Source organism: Metarhizium brunneum, chromosome 7 (assembly GCF_013426205.1).
Source record: "Metarhizium brunneum chromosome 7, complete sequence".
Lineage (NCBI taxonomy): Eukaryota > Fungi > Ascomycota > Sordariomycetes > Hypocreales > Clavicipitaceae > Metarhizium > Metarhizium brunneum.
Genome location: NC_089428.1, coordinates 1,831,875 through 1,850,657, shown reverse-complemented (window position 1 = coordinate 1,850,657; position 18,783 = coordinate 1,831,875). Strand labels below are relative to the sequence as shown.

The 18,783-nt window shown below is 50.9% G+C and overlaps 5 protein-coding genes and 2 non-coding genes across 7 annotated transcripts; 2 read left to right on the top strand and 5 right to left on the bottom strand.

The window, feature by feature from the left end:
• Positions 1–893: 893 nt before the first annotated feature.
• Positions 894–2,207, bottom strand: aflO_1 (Demethylsterigmatocystin 6-O-methyltransferase; the record flags this gene model as incomplete). The annotated part of the gene is made up of 4 exons (XM_066131822.1): positions 894–1,653; positions 1,717–1,840; positions 1,891–2,017; positions 2,067–2,207. The coding sequence occupies 4 exons, from the start codon at positions 2,205–2,207 to the stop codon at positions 894–896; spliced, it is 1,152 nt and encodes a 383-aa protein (XP_065987983.1).
• Positions 2,208–4,923: 2,716 nt separating this feature from the next.
• Positions 4,924–6,003, top strand: G6M90_00g111120 (uncharacterized protein; the record flags this gene model as incomplete). Its single annotated transcript, XM_014688264.1, has 1 exon — positions 4,924–6,003. The coding sequence occupies one exon, from the start codon at positions 4,924–4,926 to the stop codon at positions 6,001–6,003; it is 1,080 nt and encodes a 359-aa protein (XP_014543750.1).
• Positions 6,004–8,884: 2,881 nt separating this feature from the next.
• On the top strand, positions 8,885–9,337 carry G6M90_00g111110 (uncharacterized protein; the record flags this gene model as incomplete). The annotated part of the gene is made up of 1 exon (XM_014688265.1): positions 8,885–9,337. The coding sequence occupies one exon, from the start codon at positions 8,885–8,887 to the stop codon at positions 9,335–9,337; it is 453 nt and encodes a 150-aa protein (XP_014543751.1).
• Positions 9,338–10,551: 1,214 nt separating this feature from the next.
• On the bottom strand, positions 10,552–11,938 carry dsk1_3 (Protein kinase dsk1; the record flags this gene model as incomplete). Its single annotated transcript, XM_014688266.1, has 2 exons — positions 10,552–11,306; positions 11,365–11,938. 2 exons carry the CDS (start codon positions 11,936–11,938, stop codon positions 10,552–10,554), a joined length of 1,329 nt encoding a protein of 442 aa, XP_014543752.1.
• Positions 11,939–13,474: 1,536 nt separating this feature from the next.
• Positions 13,475–13,555, bottom strand: G6M90_tRNA00000117. Its single transcript has one exon. It is a non-coding gene; the product is annotated as a tRNA-Ser (tRNA).
• Positions 13,556–14,802: 1,247 nt separating this feature from the next.
• G6M90_tRNA00000116 lies at positions 14,803–14,883 on the bottom strand. The gene has a single exon. It is a non-coding gene; the product is annotated as a tRNA-Ser (tRNA).
• Positions 14,884–16,314: 1,431 nt separating this feature from the next.
• G6M90_00g111090 (uncharacterized protein) lies at positions 16,315–17,544 on the bottom strand (the record flags this gene model as incomplete). The annotated part of the gene is made up of 1 exon (XM_014688267.1): positions 16,315–17,544. The coding sequence occupies one exon, from the start codon at positions 17,542–17,544 to the stop codon at positions 16,315–16,317; it is 1,230 nt and encodes a 409-aa protein (XP_014543753.1).
• Positions 17,545–18,783: the final 1,239 nt, after the last annotated feature.

The window sequence follows — 18,783 nt, the reverse complement described above, 5'->3', positions numbered from 1 at the left end:
CTGGGGCACAAGCTATGGGCCGCAGGGTCTGCGACTTCAGTCTACAGAGGCATTATCCGACAGTAGTAGTCGATATTAATTATGCCGACAGATTCGCCAAGTCGGCTACAGAGTAGCCGTACTTTGAAGTTTCAGGGGTTACCGAAGTTCGGTAATTTGTGGGTTCATCCCTAAAATGCCGATCTGTAGTAGTTTAACGTTCCATCTAGTAATGCGGTGAACATTTTTTGCGTAAAGGCCTGGGCTTTTAGTTGGGCTATTGTAGGCCCCACTGCTAGTACTACCAGACTGCTTATGCACCACCCCACTTAATTGGGCACGCAACACAAATAAGTGTCAATGTAGTGTCCCACGAGTAAGGATTTGGGTGTGCTCTACCCTACATATATAGCAAGTCAACACTTACTATGGCATATCTAGGAGCTATTAAAGGTTTAGGCTATAGCCTAAGTTAAACTCACAAAACTACCTTCTTTCTTTCTCATCACCAAAGGTTGTCTATAATAGTGCTATAAGCTAATTGTATTAAGATGGTAATAGTCTAGCCCAACAAGACATGGTGAGTGTCAGCACAGACATCTAAGTGGTCGCCCAACCCAATTGACGATTGAGCCAAAAGGGTCAAGTACGAATTGAACTAGCTGCCCCAAGCTAGCTCAATTGACACTATACGGCCACGTCCACAGGTATCTTCAACAACTAGGTCGGGCTCTAGCCCAGACCCTAACAAAGATTTATCTGAGGAGCAAGAACTCTATAAGGGCTACACCGCAATAAGAGTTGCATTTCCTGCGTAGCTATTTATACACAAAAGAAACCCTTTAGTAGTTTCGGGTTGTGCCCCAGTTTTTCAGGAGGTACCGTTTAGGTAAGTGATATTATAGCTCTTTTTGTCACATTAAAGCAGGCACAGCCTCGATAATGCCATCCTGCAGACTAGCCGTGTACGTGTATATCTTATTTATCTTCAACCCGGCTTTGCTGAGAAGGGAAAACCATTGCTCGTGTGTGCGCTCCTGGGACGCTAGGGTGCTCATCATCACAAGGTCGATCTGGGTAGCCTGCCAGGGGACGCCACAATCAGGCAGTACCATATCGTCAATCAGAATAACCGAGTCGGGGGCCATAGCAGTAATAGTATTCTTAAGGATAACTATAGCCTTATCGTCGGGGTAGTCGTGAATAATATTACGCATGTAGTAGATCCGGGCGTTGGTAATAGTCTGCGGCTCGAATAAGTCTTGTGCCACAATTTCAATGCCTGGGTGCTTAATAGCATGCTCTAGCGTTGCAGGAATATCTTGTAGGATAATCTTATTTGGTAACTCGGGCAGTTTCTCTCGAAGAGCAACAGCCTGATGTCCAATTCCGCCTCCAACGTCGATAAAGAATGGCTGTTCTGTTTTAAGCCCCTTGGTCTTCTCCTTGTATGGGTAAGCGTCTAGCCAGGTAGGCATGCCTAGGCGGCCACCAGCCATAAATTGGTTGAAGTGCGTGAAGTTTTCCGGCTTGGATTGGACCCAGATAAAAGCAGGAAGATCGGTGTTCCATGCCTTCTGGAGAGGCGTGTCAACAGCACTAGTAATATCCTGGTATTTATTTTCTTTGAGAAAATCAGGAAGAGCCTGGATAGCAGGGCCAACATTATCGTGACTATATTCTATAATTAGATTGCAAGAAGGCAATATGTAGTTAAAACAGGTACGCAGTACTAACTAATGGTAAATGCCACCCCGGAAGCCAGGATAAGTGAATGTCTTTGTGATTTTATTGTTGGTGAAGGTATTCTTCCCGATCTCCTTAATTACTCCATGAGATGATAGGTACCGCAGGACGCGCCCTAAAGCCTCAAATTAGTAGCCGCTCCAGATAGGTCTTGACGTAACGTACCCAGAAGCGTCGGTGCCGCGCCAGTCTTTTGCGACAAGACATCGACAGACAGAGGTGTTGGGCTTTCAGCAAGAATGTCAAAGAGCCTCAGATCGCAACCGATTCGAACTAATGCAATCTGGATTTGCTAGCGGAGTATTAGCAGGGCAAATTTGGCGGATTAGAAAAATTCTTACTAGGTACATAATTCTCTGCGCGGAATCCTGAGGGGATTCCAGCGCTTGGGATAGCTTGCGGAGAGCACCCAGAACTTTTCTCTGACCAGCGTTAATAGTGGCCTCAAGAAAATTTTTAGCTTTAGTTAGTAAAGTATACATATTATTAGTATTGAGGGAGATAAGATGATTGAAGTCAGAACTACTCAAAGAATAAGTAAGAAAAGAATAAACTAGACAGAAATAAATATAATATTTGGCTTATAAGTAACTTTACCGCGTTTTACCAAAGTAGTATAATCGTAATAAGAAACTTGTATGATATAAACTTGATACTTGAAGTTATTAGTGATACTTATTATGTTGCAACAAGGTTTGATCAACGCCGAATACCTGATACCTGGCTTTAAATTCCAGGCGGGAGTTCAGCGTAGCACATTGTCGGATATTTAAAATAAGAGGGGCAAACCCGTCGCAAATTTACGTGTGACAAATAGCTGAGAAAAGGTTATGTTATATTCTTGGTGGCCTGGTTGCAGGGTGCAGGATTCTTCTCGCAGGTATTTCAAGTACGCAGACTAATAATAAAATCTGTTGTTTCATGTAGCTTATCAAAGATTATGCAATATTTGCGACACTCAATGTCAGATACCCGGACTTTAAAATGGGGCAAGTCGCTGGCCATGCAATTCGTCATGGGAGACGCTGCCTTGCAACGCCTAAGCTCTAGAGACGGCCGGCAACGGCGTGAACTTGAGACACCGACATGCCAGGCGGGCAACAATGGTACAGCAAATACTAATGCCCGCCAGATACCGCTCCCAGCTGCAAATCACAACCGCCGGCATCTTTGATCTTCCTCGTCTTGTTGACCAAGTTGATGCACAAAACAAGCCGTTTTACAACAACTTTTGTCACGTTATAAGACTTATTATTAACTAAGCTTATTTTCTTAAATAAAAATTCTTCTTCTTCTTTTTTTTATCCTTTAAAAGGGTTTATATTTTTTTATCTTTAGTTTAAAAGATTTCCTAGCTACCTGATAAAATCAGGGTAGCTGGCCAGCCTTTAAACCACTAATATTAATAATTTTATAATATCTAGCAATTACGTCAAGTCTGCTTGTTCAACTAACAGAGGCAGCTTTATCCGACAGATACAGTATAAGGCGTTAAAGCAGAACTCCTACTATACAAAGCAAGGCATAAGTTAGGCGGAGTTATAAAATTAGGTACTCTTCTTATATTTACCTGCTTACTAGGTGATATCTTAAGCGGTATATTTTTATAATAAGATAAGCTTTTTTTGGCAGGAGAACTAATACTATTTACAAGGTTTTTATTAGTTAAGTTAAAGGATACTATAAGTAAGTTAAGATACCTAGGCTATTAGGTTTTCTTATTTAAAAAAATATAAAAACTATTAATAAAAAGCTTGCTTTAAGCGTAAAAGTTTTTACTACTAAGAATATAATTAAATTTAAGAGATTATTTAGTATAAATATATTAAGTTTTTATATAAGTTTATAAAGCTTTAAAAGCTTTATTATTATATAAAGCTAAAGGGATAAAATTATTATAATACCTAGTAAGCTTTACTTTTAATTTAAATATATAAGTAGCGTTTATAAATCGCAGTATATAAGTTAACTTTACTATTATACCAATATATAATTAATAGATAGGCAGATAGTTTACTGCCAAAAAAATAGCATTAAAAGTAGTAAATTATATAATAATTAGTAAGTAACTTATAAAGGGTAAAGAATAATATAAAATTAAAGGATAAGGTCAAAAAAGAAAGAAAACACTTGCCTTAAGCGCCTCTATCTTATTATTCCCTAAAAGCCAAGCCTAACCGCGAATCATATATACTCTCCCTATATCTAATAGATCACTATAGAACGCGATATAAAAGCTCCTCTAGTCCCCTGCTGTGACATTACTGCTGCCTTCCTTGAACCCATATAGGTCATTGCAATATAAATATGTAGTTTCATGCTCATCAAAAAATCAACAGTGTGGGAACAACAAACCAGACGCACAAGCCACGGAATGTCGCACTTATTTACGCCAGATTTCTGCCCTCGGACGGCCTAGTCGACGCGACTACCAAATAAACAAGACACCTGGATGGTCTCAAGGGTAATATAATTGCTCGGCTTGCACTCTCGCGTCCATCCCGGCTCAGCAAGCGAAGTTACTAGCATCGAGATTAGGAGCTCAAAAGCCCTCCTCATGATGTTACACGGAAATGGCTGGTTACACAAGGGCTACGGTCACGGGATTAGGGCAGAAGGTCCTCACCGACTTCTTGTATAAATAGACATCTTCGGTCCCTCAAGGCCTTGAGGAAAACCAAGGACCTTTGATACCAAAGACTGTTATTAGATGAATTGAGTAATTGCTCCAAGCTAGGCCCTTGTCACACATGACTCGTTGTGCTATGACACTGTCATGCGCGTGCACCTTGATGTCGGATTTCATGACGCAAAACGAACTCGAGTCAAGACGGATACCGTAGAACAGACTCAATTTCACACTGTAACTCGTACGATTACAGTTTCAAATTACCAGCCTGTTTTATTGTATGCTCGTTTGGCTACAAGTCCGCGAGTAAGACTTCCAAACCCATACAAGCCACGTGTAATGATCAATGCAACACTCATTGTATCCCAATTTTCGAATTGATTATAAGTATTTCGAAGAAGGTGCCAAGAAAATACTAGACACAGTAGCCGCAGCCCTTTGCATTTCATTAAAATGAGCTCATGTTTTGCTCGCAGTAGGATATCTCACGGCGTTTTTATACTACGGAAGGAGGCTTGACTTTCAACGACTTTATGAATCAACTGCCTATAATTGGCAGCAGGCACAGGATGCGCACGTCTCCCGACCGACGGACTTGGATGGTCATTTTCAGTGTGCTGGCGACTATTATCATACTATTTTACGGCTACCAATCTCCTTGGACAAGTCAACTCGTCCGCCATGGCAGCAACAACCCAAGCATTCCCAATGACGTGCACTTCGTGTACGTGCTGAAGGATGCCAACGCCGACTTTTCGTTTCAGTTCAAGCACTATCTTTCTGTGTATGCGGCCTGGCATTACTGGCAACCGCAGACCATCTATCTTCACACCAATGCCCACGACGACTCCATAACTCGCGCACGAGACGGGGCATCTGGTAAATGGGACAGACTCATCTTTGGCATGCCCAACTTGAGGATAAACGTCGTGCCAGTGCCCAGTCACGCAAACAACAGTGTGGAGATAACAGGAATGGAGCACAAGTCAGATTTTCTCAGGGTTCAGGCGATCCGAGACTTTGGCGGCGTATACATCGACTTTGACGCCCACGCCCTACGAGATATTCGGCCCATACTAAAGAGCGGATTTAACGCCGTCGGGGGAAGGGAAATCAGCGGTCAATTAAACAGCGGGACCTTTATGTCGAAAAAGGGCGCCAAGATGATTTCACTTTGGCACGAAGAGATGCATCAGGTATATGATGGGGGATGGGTCACTCATAGCAACCTCGTGCTCACCCGGGTTGGCGAGCAACTTGTTGCAGAGCCGGGGGAGATGTTGATTCTCGACAAAGCAGCCCTGGCTCCGGTAGGCTGGGAGGCGGAAGACTGCAGCATGCTGTTCGAGGTCCATGACGATACACCCCCGGAAACTGGAGGAAAGGTAGAAGGACAACAGTTTCACGACGAGGGCTCAGGTCGACCGGGTGGCAACCCCCCTTGGGCGCGGGATTGGTCCAGTACATATATCCTTCATGCTTTTCAGCCCGACCGGCATGGATATATCATCAAGGGCTTCGATTATAATATCACGCCGCGATACGTGCTCGAGGGCCGGAGCAATTTTGCCCGCGCCGTTTATCCTGTCGCGAAACATATGCATGAGAACGGACTGATTGGGTTGGATGACTCGCATCATGGATTATAGTTTGGTACAAACACATCTGATCAACTAGACAGTACTGTATATACGTGGGATGGCATGGCATGGCATGACAGGTGTCTGGTTTGAAAGCGACGTTTGGCACGTTTTTATGGCCAAGTTCGGGGGCGGAGTTATCCTACAAGGACGCAGATACAATATATTTACATTGTTTATTTTGTCCATCTCAGCTTCCAGCCACTTGACCTCCTCTTGGTGGAGAGTTTCGAGACGGACGTACTTTCGATGCCAAGCTGTAGATGTCTTTCAATTATGCACCCTGGTTATGCTAGGGCCGCACATCAGGCTTACTTTGCGTCATGTGGCAGCATAAAGCACTGAAACAGGGAACCAACGACTATTGACAGCTTGACCGCCTGAATGGCAACAAGTCGCAGCCGCAATGGCATGTGCGTCTTTTACGAAAGAGCATTCTTGTGCAAGAGTTTTCACTCGCTGATGTGAACACCTTGCACGCATTGAAGCTCGATTCAATATGTCTCAAAGATTGTCTCATAAGTACTCCGTAAATGTTGAAGCGGTAGCGCGTGACTAGCAGGCTGCAGCGCTAGAGGCAGGTAAATGGAAGAAGCGAGATGGATGACCTAGAGCCTAGTGTTTACACATAGTTAATGAAAGGCTCAAGTGTACGTTGTGAGAGATGTGAACAGACGATACGGATTCCGATGGACTCTGCAGACTATCGGTTCTCTCGCTCGATTAGCAATGGCAGCGGGCTTGGCTGACTCAAAGCGCGAGATTCGGCCGAGACACCGCGCCCTACGTTCACATCGATGACTGGCCACGAATCGAGAGGAACGTAAATGTACTCCTCTGCATGTATGCCTTGTGCGGGGAAATGGCGGCGGTGGTTTTCAACTCGACAGCAAGGGACGTATTCCGATGTTGAGTAACCACAGCCACTGCCGTCAGCAACAAGACGAACAAGGCTCATGCGGCCCGGCGTGCTGTTACATCGTCGACACACGCCCAGTCGTATCGTCGAAATACGCAGTTGAGCGCCCGTACTACCGCGAAGCTGCTAAAACGAAGCGGTTTAGAGGCTCCGTCGGTGCTACTCTTGCGTCGGCGCCCCGAATGGCTCCCCAGTCCGCGGCTTTGATCGGTGCCAGGGTTGGAAACACAAAACGAGAGTTGTCCGTTCCCAACGTGGCACAACCTTGGACGGCGGCAGAGCGACATGACGTGACGTATCGCTGTTGCGCGAGGCATGCAGTTCCATGCACCAGACGCGGCAATCAGGCGTCAATGAAGCGACATGAGCACAGCGGCGTATTAGACAAGAGTCAAGGCTGCCTTGCTGGCCTTGCGGGTTTAACCACTTTGCGCCCGGTCTGTGGCCGTGACCAAAATAGCTGCTGCAACGGCATCCCGGGCCGATTTCTGCGACTTGACTTGACTTGACTCGACCCAAGGCTAAATATGTAATCACGTCTTGCAAAGTTGCGACCCATCGTCATCGTGGCGGAGAAGCGTCGGCAAAGAGCCGATTGTCCTAACCTGTAATTGCCAGGGCCCGGTCGTATTCCATCATTGCGATGTCCTCTTGGCATTGCCACGCTGTCGAACCTGGTGGATCATCTGTAGCGGCAGCGTTTCTTTTTGTCCCATCCAGGCTGTTGGAGAGCACGAAGCCACCCGCAGCCTCAGCCGCCCTATTCGAACCCATTGACCGGCCAAGTTTTCTCGGGGTTGTCGCACACGAACAGCCCTGTTGACAAGTGGAAAGGCATCCGGAAACCTCTCGAGGCCGTTGCAACGGCGGCAAAGAAAAGGGTCTCGGCCTCGGATAGTGCAGGTATCCGCGCAACAACACACATACGCCGCCCGGTTATGTCATGGGCAGCAACGAAGCCCTGCCGGGTTTAGCTGCGTCGGTGGCGCCGTCTCCTTCACCGACTGTCACGGTGACGTGGGAAAAGTTCTGTCCCCGTTGAGGCAAGGCTTGCTGACATGGAGTTCTTCATGGCCAAATACGAGGTTGCGGCAGCTAGGCCCCAGACAGCTTCAGCCGGATGCTCCCTGTGCTCCGTAGAGCCGAGATGCAGAGTTGCCGAGATGCAGAGAGCCCGGATCGAATCGAACCAGTCGGCCAGTAGCAAGTCGGACACGTTGACACGTTAGGTAATGGGGTGGCAGTTGATTCAAATCATACCACGACTGACGCTGCACGAACCATGGGTTGGACACGGCGCAGTAGGTTCTTTCGTGCCTTCTGAGCCACTGCCAAGCTCTTTGGCCTACGAGTGGCTAGGAGCGAGTGAGGAAGCCTGCGAGTGTCTTGCCTCGAGTGAGCCCGTGTCTTGGGCCGTGGGCTTGGGGCGAAGGGCCGTTCGTCCCAACCTCACCTTGTTCTGGCATATTTTCCGGAACCAGAAACCCGTCGCTGGCAGTCAATCGCAGGGAGACAAGTTTCGCCCGGGGCAATAGCAATAGGACGCTGCCAAAACGGCCGACATGCGGCAACGAGTGGTTGGCTGGGGTAGTAACCTCCAGCAGTGATGTGGTTTTACGAGGTGGGCCAAGCGACCCGTCTGCCGATCATGTCGTGTTACGGGCGTGCATGCTTGTCATGCTGGACCTGTTGCCACATGGGGTATCGACCTGGAGGCTGGACCGACGGCAGCTTCGTGATGTCAGCCTGAGCTGCTGTCTCGCCCGCCGTGACGACAAGAGCACAACGCAACGAGTCCGGGAGACTGCGCAAAACGAGAAAATTATATAAGGCGCCCTGTGTCTGTCCCAAATTCCAGCTATCCTCTTGCAATTCACTCCTCAGCATCCATCTACTGACTCGAGTCTCATCCCATCCAAGCCCATCCATCCACTTACACAAGACACTTGCACCCTTTCCACCACCGCCAACATGCAACTCACCCAGACCATCGTGGCCGCCCTCTTCGCCGCCTCCTCCGTGGCTGCGGCTCCCGCCCCGGCCGAAAAGTCCATGCTGGTCCAGGGCATCCCCGAGTGGACCATCGAGGGCGCCCACCGCTGGTGCAACAAGGACAACACCGAGTGCCACTGGAAGTTCGCCATCAACCCCAAGATCTACTCCAAGACGGCCGTCGACTTTGTCGTCAGGAACGCCGGGAGCACCCCCGCCGCCCAGAGCAACGGCGGCGCCCAGAACTTTGGCGACTACACCATCACCTCTGGCTGGAGCGGCCAGTTCGGCCCGGGCAACGGCTTCACCACCTTTGCCGTCGTCGACAACAAGCACCGCATCATTGCCTACCCCGCCTACAGCGATAAGGAGGTCGAGAACGGCCAGGTTGTCTCGCCCGACAAGAGCTACCCGGCTCAGGGACTTCCATAGGCGTTGCGATGAGGACGGACGCTATTCATGATGAATGACGATATTGCTGGCATCTGCTGAACGGGAGGCAGTCAAAGTATGTGGGGGCAGCATCTAATAGCATACTCAGTCGGGTTGGACTTGAGGCGACGATGATGGGAAATAGCATTAATGGACATAGCAAATTGACTATAATAGAACATGATATATTCCGTTTCCGTGTATCGCAACTATGACGTCCAAGGGTGTAAGACGCGCGGGCGGGAAATGAGCCCTTTCATGCCATGTGGCAATGCAGGTTGCATGGTCATAACGATCCAGCCTGGGGTCCTAGACGTCTTGCTGAACTTGGTACACGGCTGCGGGGCCGGGGGTCGTAGCCACGAGGACCAGCTGGACTGTGCAAAGTGTAAACTAGATATGTTGAAGGCGTTGAGCAAGGCGAACGGAATTCGTGAAACGGCGAGCTTGGAAAGGGCTCTGCCGTCTCTGGCCGGTGACTGCTTTGGGATTCATTTATGATAGGTGTGAACAGATTATCAGTGTAAAGAATATAAACGGCACAATGGTATGGGTTGATAAAGAAAAACCTCGGTTAGTTACTTGTAGACTTTTCAAGGATCCTTTACTTGACCCGTCAAGGCCCGTAACTGTAGCATTCCTCTCCTTCTAGCGCTGCGATTCCGAAATGTCACCAGAGCATGCCTTCAAGCTTCAACGCAAGATTCAATCATACCATCGAGCATCATGCCGCAACCCATGTGCCCTTCTCCACAGGGATGCCAACAGGTCTGGCGCTCAAGTGCCGACGAGATCAGCGCGCACTAAATATAGAACTCGGCCCGCCCCGCACCGAACATCTAGAAGGATCCAAAATGTTTGCAAAAACCACCAGAGGGAAGGAGCAATACTGCAAGTTTCCTCATTCGTCTACTCTGGCATCACCCCAATTTTTCCACTCAAAGGACAGCGAGGAAAAAGGCGGCAAAGACTCCCAACGCAAAGGTTGTGTCGACGGGTGGATGAAGAACAGTTGACTTGGTGGTCCTGCGCCACGACGCATCTTGCAGAAGTTGCCAGCTCAATCGTTTTATATACATGCAGCAGCCACCACTGGGCAGCTTTGGCCTTCACATGACAAGGCTGTCCAGCGCAGGAGCATCGCTTTAGAAGGACGACAAAGCCCAGGATATGTATATACACCTCTTCACGTGCGAGCCACGGCCACGCCGGCCTCACGACCAGCTGCACCTCTTGAACCACTCGGCGCGCAAAATGTCCCCCGTGCAGAGGCGGTTCTCGGGCGCGTACGCGCAAATCCCGAGCAGGAGCGCCTTCAGCGCGGCCACCTCGTCCCGCGGCACCTCCATCGTCTTGACGACCCGCAAGACGCCGTCGACGGTCCTCATGCTGGACTTGTCCCCCCGCAGCACGCTGTCGATGCCGTACGGCTCGCCGTCCACGTCGACCCTCCTGCGCAGCGTGTTGCCCTCCTCGTCGCGGTAGTCCCCGTGCTGCTCCCACCGCGACCACCACGGCTCCGGCAGCTTCCCGAAGAAGCTGACCATCTCGTCGAGCACCTCGTCCGGCCCGTACAGCATGTGGAACAGCGGCGTCTGCAGCCGGATCTCGAACAGGGTGCAGCCCAGCGCCCAGATGTCGCAGCTGAGCCCTACCCGGTCCTTTTGGTCGTCCACCAGCCGCTCCGGCGGCAGGTAGTTCTCCGGCGTGCCCAGGTCCGGCGGCGGCGCGGACTCGAGGTACAGCTGCCCGAGGCGGATCAGGCACACCTCCTCCCGCAGGTACTTGGAGTCGAGGCGCGACATGTCGGCCGCCGGGACGAGGTACCGCGGAGAAAAGGGCGGCAGCGGCCCGCCGTGGTCGGCGACGACGTTGCCCGGCTCTGGGTATCCTATCTGCGAGAGAAGCTCGTCCTCGCTCAGGCCGTCTAGCCCCGAAACTTTGAGCAGGATGTTGGACGGCCGGAAATCTGCTCGTGTTGTTAGCTTATACAGCTTTTTTTTTCTTTTTAGCCGTCAAGGCCTCACCTCCGTGGCCGACGCCGCCTTCGTGCAGGCAGTTCAAGGCCAGCACCGCCTGGTGGCACAGGTTTCTGAGAACCAGACCCGGGTGCTCGAGTCGCTGCCACAGGACGGGGGAAACACACTGGCCCAGCAGCGGGAAGACGATGCACTGGTGCGTGCCGTTGGGCCCGTAGACCGCGAAGCTGTCCAGCGGCAGGGCAATGTGCCGCGCCCCGGGGTTCGTCTGGTCGAGACGCTTCAGGATGGACATCTCGGGCACCCGGTCCAGCGACACGTCCGCCGTCATGACCTTGACGGCGACATAGCGGTGGAGCTGGTGGTCTCGACACAGCCACACGGTGCCGTACGCGCCGTGGCCGAGTTTGTGAATGACGCGGTATCTCTGCGCGCCCAGGCGGTCGTGTATGTGTACCGGGTGATGGCCGCCTTCTTGGTACTCATCCAGATTCTCTACCTCGTCCTGCTCGCCGTCGTAGTAGGTCCCGTGCGCGGTGGATGCCGGCGCAAACGCAATGTCATCATACGAGAATTGTATTCCCGAATGCATCATGTCGATTCGGTCCAGCTCGCACTCCATCGTTACATTCATGTCTGTAGAGAAACGAGAGAGGAGGCAATCCGTTTTTTTTTTTTTTGAGGCGAGGCGGTGATTTCACAGTGTCTCACTCGGTGTTGGGGCCAACAAAGCGGACGTCAGGAACTGGGAGGCATTCCGCTTCGACAGGGGCAACAACTTTCCCCCAGAGCTTTTCGTCAGTGAAAAAAGACGGTATGCAGTTGAGAATATACATTTGTCCACTGGCGGAAATGAGTGTCCATGTCGACTTGTCATGCCCTTTTTGAACCATCTCGGGAGGCGCCAACCCCCGCAGAGTCATTAGCCTCCATATTGCCCACAAGGCGCCACGGCGGCCAATGCGACAGGCTCTTTGCTGGTTCGTCTTGTTCGGATTCGGCTGGGTTTGCGAGCTTGTTAATGGCCACTGGTTATGACCAGGATGGAAAAAGCTTGCGTTTTGGCAGGGCCGTTTGTTTTGGTGGCGTCGATCCCGGGCCGTGTGAGCGCTCCCCCTTGCGCAGTTCGTGCACGACGCTCAATCTGGTCGTCGAGACTCGAAAAACGTGGCCATGTCTCGGTGCAAGGCCCGCGGTTATTTCCATGGATTGAGATTGACTTGGGTTTATAAAGCATGAGTGACGGCACATGTGCATTGGCCGGTGTCTGTTGCCGCTCATCGTCAGAGGCGACCGCGTCGACAAAATGTCGACATGCTGTTATGCGCAATGCAGCACAAGAGCAACCTGTCAAAGAGCGCAATAGTCTATTTCGCGATGGAGTTGGAGCAATGTAGTAGTACTCCATACTCCGTAGTCCATACCATACGGAGTAGTTTTGTTGTCCAATCGGGCAACGCGGAGGATGTGAAACGCGGGGGTCAAAACAGACTAGTACTAGTAGTATGTAGTTGACCTTGATTATTCTTCACCCCGACAGCAAAGGCCCTGGATAGAGCTTAATTGGGATGATCCGTCACGGCACATTTGCGGTGAAAGTCGGTGATGGCTACAGGCGGTCACGAAACGACACGCGCGCGTAGCAGCACCATAAACGCCCAAAGCAACATGTCCACTTTTTGGCCGCCCAGTTCCAAGAGCTCCTCCCGGCAAAAAGTCACTCCCGTCACGCGAGTCGGCAACAAGAGCAACAAGTGCGGCCAAGACAATAGTCAACGGTTCCCAGCCTTGGGCCACAGCAGCAGACATGGGTTTCAGAGTCGTCCGATGGCTTCGGAATTTGCGACGATGGACCCAAATTTGTGGTTCATCCCTAGTCGCCATGAGGGCGAAGGCCAGCTAGCAGCGACCCAAATCGTGCCATCTCCCATCGTTGCCAAGTTGCCAATTTACCCTCTCTCTGTCTGGTGGGTATGACGCTCAAGTGGGGTCCAGCACCAAGCTTTTGGGTGGGGTCTCCCGCCCGGCTGGGTAAATAGTGGGGCGGGCCGCCCACTCGGGGCTGCAGCCCGTTTTGGCAACCCATCAAACGGCACAGCCGAAAACACCACCAAAAAATATGACATGATGGAAAAATAACACAACAACAAAAAGAAATCGACGGAGACAGGACTCGAACCTGCGCGGGCGAACCCAATTGATTTCTAGTCAATCGCCATAACCACTCGGCCACTCCGCCTTGTTGTTCGTTGTGAAACCGGCTTCTTAATCCGCCTTGAAAAGCTTACACACAAACGAACCACGCGCGGCCCGCCACCCAAAGGGTAGTGAAATATTCCGGGCGATGAATGGTTCCCCAGTATGTGTGTTGCTCATGAGAAGGTAAAAATGGGTTGCTCATGAGTCATCACGGGGAAGTTACCAGCCGATATCTGATGGTAAACCCAGCGCTGGTCACCCACGATGGTGGTTGGAAGCTGAGCCGGAGCAGTGTTCCCATACCCTATAGCACGAGTCGAGGAGGGACAGCGGCCAAATCTAACGCGCAGTGCAAAGTCTTCCATTCCAAGCAATGTCAATCTCGGGAATAGTAGAAAAGACATTGCGTCGTGGAGAGCCAGTCTAAAAATCTAGGTCTTGGAGCAATTTGTGGCTTCTCGAATGTTGGCATTTAGCCTACGCAGAAAGACATGTAGAGTCATCACCAAATTTTGAATGCGGATTACGTGAACCTTGTAAAATGGCACACTTGCCAAGGAAGCAAACAACACGCCGGAATTTGTACGCCTCATGCCAAGCACTTCAACACACTCGTACACTATTGTCATGGGTTGTTCACAGACTGTATCCCCATGAGTTTTGCAATAACCTGAGCTCAACGCGCAGTATGCTTTTTCCCTTCTTGCTGCTCGGAAAATCAGCGGTAGTGTTACAAAAAGCATGCCCCGGAACGATTGTGATGACAATACCCCATTGGCTACGACCCTTGCTATTGTTCAGTATTGACACCAGTCACATATTTACCGAGTACTCCGTATTTTTGATCCAGATCAGATCGTTGTGCAACGCATTTGTCGCCGTGAAGCGACCGCTGAGTCTCAAGGCATTTTACTCGGAGCATCTCACCCTACTATTATTTGAACAATTTATGCGAGCTCTCTAGAGCCACGTCTTGCTTGTCCCAAAAATAGAGCCCTCAGGCACTAGGACCTAGCATCACTGTGTGCCACTCTTGCGTTGTGGGCGACGTACCGCGTGCCGTGTCCTGCAAGGTTGGTGATGGCTTCAAATTTGCGCCATCTCGCACCACCTCGCTTGTTCACTCTGGGCTGAGGGTCTTCTTGTTGGCCCAGGTCGCGGAGACAAATGCTAAAAGTGGACCCATGTCCAATCCAATGTGTGTCTGCAAAAAAAGTCGAAGCAAGCCACAAACATGTGGCCAACTCGCGAGTCTTCTTGTAAGTGGGAAACACAAAAAGAAAAGGACGACGGAGACAGGACTCGAACCTGCGCGGGCGAACCCAATTGATTTCTAGTCAATCGCCATAACCACTCGGCCACTCCGCCTGTTGTCTTTGTTGAAGGATGGTGAGTTATTTAATTATATGAGGGCGTTTGTGCGCCATTTTCGACGTGGTGGAGATGGTGGTTACACCGTCATCATCCATGATCCAAGTCTGGAAACGCCCCACCACACCACCACCCCGCACAACCTGGCTCGCCCCACCTCGTCCCGCCCCGCTTCTAGTATTTTTCGCGGTTCCTCCTTTGGTGACTCGCGCTTTCCCAATGCTCACGACCGCTGCCACAGCAATGCCGCCAACGTGCAACCTCGCGGCATGTTGGAACCACAATCACGGACGGTATTGTCAGTGGAGCGAGCGAGCGAAATACCAAGCTTCCATTGTGAAGGCACGGCCGGGCAAGGGAAAGAGTACTCAGGTGAGTGTACAGTGGCAGTGCCACTGTACACTCCGGTCTGGACTCTGGAGACGGCCGAGAGGGCGAGTTGCGATCCATTCGTTGGTACATGACTTTATACATAAGTTTGGGAAGCTACCGGCTAAGCCAACTAGTCGCGAATAGGTGGTAAGCTTGAAAGCTGCTTGCAAACGCTAGACACCACGTTCTCATTCTAGATATAGGTCCAGGAACTTCTGATCTCCATCGAACATACGCCCTGATGCCGCCTGGGTTACCCCCAAAGAGCACCGACAATTTTTCATCACTTTATCCATGGAGAGCATCTCTATCTTCTCGAATAACTCACCATCCTTCAACAAAGACAACAGGCGGAGTGGCCGAGTGGTGTTGTCGTGGAGGGCACACTTTGGAGTACCAGTGCCTCAACGCCGGGAGCTGCGTCGGGACACACACCAGAACCAAGTATCGATCAAAGTATCGAGTGATGGCCGTCGCCATTGAAGCAATCACTGACGTTGCGGTAGCAACGTCAGTGCACGTCTTGTCTCGGAACAGGGGTCGTACGAAGCTTACATCCCCAGACATGATGTTGAAACCAGTGCTCAATTAGTTGGATTCGACATCAACTTATACATTATACTATCAAAACACCGCATCTTGCGTGCTATTCCTGATCTCAGATACTTGCCGGCTTTCCGCACCGGCTGTGGCCTGCTTGCGCCTCTGCATTGGCTGCTTCATCCACAAAGAATGGCCGGTACACGCCGACACTGGTGGCGATTGACCCATGCTTCTGATGCGGTGACAAGAACGTCATTTGCTATCATCAAAGGATGGTTGTACACGTCGTGCAACGTGTTATCCGACAGCACGTACGTACTATCCCATCCCAGACGGGGAATAATTTCGCTTCGTGCTCGATTCGCTACGAAACGCAACTCGGCCCGCGCCGCCATGGCCAGAAAACGCCAAACACGAAAAACCAAGCTGAAAAGATGCTCCGACCAAAAGCAAAAAAGGCCCAACACGAGGCCAAGTCATGACTTGTCGCTGACAAGGGAGGTTCGCGCGGACCTAGACCGAGCAACATGCAGCAGCCCTAGGCTTTGTGGCGTTCTTGTTACCACACGCAAATGGCAACTGGTTGACGACGTCGGCATCACTGAGCATCTTGTCAAGCGCCTCATTGTCGTGAAGTGTGCCATTCACAACAACTCCGGCAATCGCGTCAATGTTGTCGATGTTTTCGACCGGATTCCCCCTCAGCAAGACCATATCCGCCATCTTTCCCGGCTCAATCGCCCCCAGCTGGGAAAGCATATTCAAGGACTCGTACGCATTAGTTGTCGCAGTTTGAAGCGCCTGCAGCGGCGTGAATCCCGCCTTGACCATCAGCTTGAGTTCCGTGTGTGTGGCGCCGTTCGGACAGAGGCCTCGCCCCTGCGGCGTGTCGGTGCCGGCGAGCATCCGGGCGCCGGCTATTCGCAAGTTGTTGGCCAGGCCGAGGCGGCGCTGCGACGGCCCTTGGATGAGCGTACCCGTCACCCAGAGCTGCTTCTCGCCTATCGTCTGGGTGAGGTTTGCGTCGTCGGGCGGAATGCGACTCATGTGCTCGATGAAGTTCATCCCCTGGTCCACGGCCTCTCGCGCGTCGATCGAGTCGGGGACGTGGCCCCCAAACATGATGTTGTTCTTTTGGCACGCTGCTGCTATGGCTTGAAACACGGGCCGGCTCGGGCGCAGGTGGACCTTGATCTTGTTGACGCCTTGCGCCATGAGGTTCTGGACCTCGCTTTCCACTGCTTCGGGATCTTCCAGCCTCTTGACCGTTTCGAATTGCGAGTCCGCGCCGTCGAGCATCTCGCACGTTGTGAATATGCGCGGGCCCAGCAGCTGGCTTTGCCCGATTCTTAGCACTGTGTTTTTGACGGCGTCGCAGTTGCTGCCGAGGTCTTGGACGGTCGTCACGCCGTTGGCTAGCAGCGCGGGGAGCACCGAGTTATCCGTCGTCGCGAAGCTCGCTGGGTTGTTGCTAAAGTATAAGTGGACGTGCATGTCGGCGAGTCCAGGCATGACGAACATGCCCGTGGCATCGAAATTGTTCTCGGCCCCCGGATTGATCGCTTCGCTTTGCATGCTCACAATCGTGTTGCCATTGATTAGAATATTCTGCGACTCCTGGACTTGGCCCGTCGCCATGTCGATGACACCGACATTGTTGATAGCCAGCGTCTGGGCTTGTATCAGGTTTACATAGGTCGATCCTACTACGCAGGCCGCCTGTAGAATCGTTCGTGTATGCATTGCTGTTGTAAATTTGAATTATGTCCGCAAAGGGCGCATGTATCGGACGTTAATAAAGGAATTGTGTGTTTACAATATTGTGGCCCCAAAGGGATTGTTGTAAAGAGCATTCCGCGAGCACTAGCTTCAACGAGGAGGATGCCGGGGCCTCGTATTTTAAACCGCCAACTTGGTTGGGATCTCTATGCAAAAAGATTAGATGGCTCTTTTATTCCTTGCCGGCCGGCCCGGCTTCCAGAACGCTACCCATGAGCCCACGGAGATTTTAGGTCGTAGGACTGAGGTCAGAAACAGCCAGATCTGCGACCAGAAACTGTTGCAGGTTGACGGGGAGAGGGGCTAGAAGCCCCTTCTAACACGGCGGCGGAAGCTTGCTTTCCGCGTCTACAGAGATTTTTAGAGAGCTCTTACAGGGGCTCCGATTGACGGGGGTTATTCGTGTCTCTTCAGTCTGGATTTTCCGAAAGGTACGGGAGGACGCGAGGACTTGCGCAGACTACGCCCGCGAACGCCCGCGAACGCCACAACCGTTACTTTGACCTAGGTGCTGGAGCGATCTTGGAACTATCCTGCCTGTCGCAAGCAGAATCCCCTGGAAAATAGGCAGGCTCGTGGCTTGTCTTGTAGGGATTTGTGTAAGAATCTGTCGTCTTGCATGTGGTTGATGTCGCAGGATATAGGGGGTATTAACAGACAATTACTTGTGGTGTGGCCACGCCCATTTTTTGTGCAACAGTTGATCCCCCCACCTTGATCTTGATACCGTCTGGGGGAGGTACGGCGCATGCACCTTTGTCTTCTGGGAGCATGGTGTCTAGTTTATCAAATGGCCCTTTCATTAGCCAAAGAGTCACTGGTGTCTAGAATGGAAAAGAACACGGGACTGAAGTCGGGGAAGGAGAATCTTGTTTTCACTCTGAGGAGCTCCTAATCACTGGAGCACGATGCTCAATAACTGACTCGTTAAGCGCGGACCATGACACACGGATCATGTATCCGACACACGGATCATGTATCCGACACACGCGCAAAATAATGCATAAAAAATGAAAATGACTTCAATGTTCTTTTAAACTTTCCCGTCGAAACCGATCATCTTACACGAATCGATACGGTGGACATTGGTAAGTATCAAGTCCAGCTGGTGAGCCAAAAGGCACTGGTCATCTCCAAGCGCGGACATCTGGCGTGGAGACATTGGGATAAGGTTACATTAAGAATAAAATAAACATTCGCATG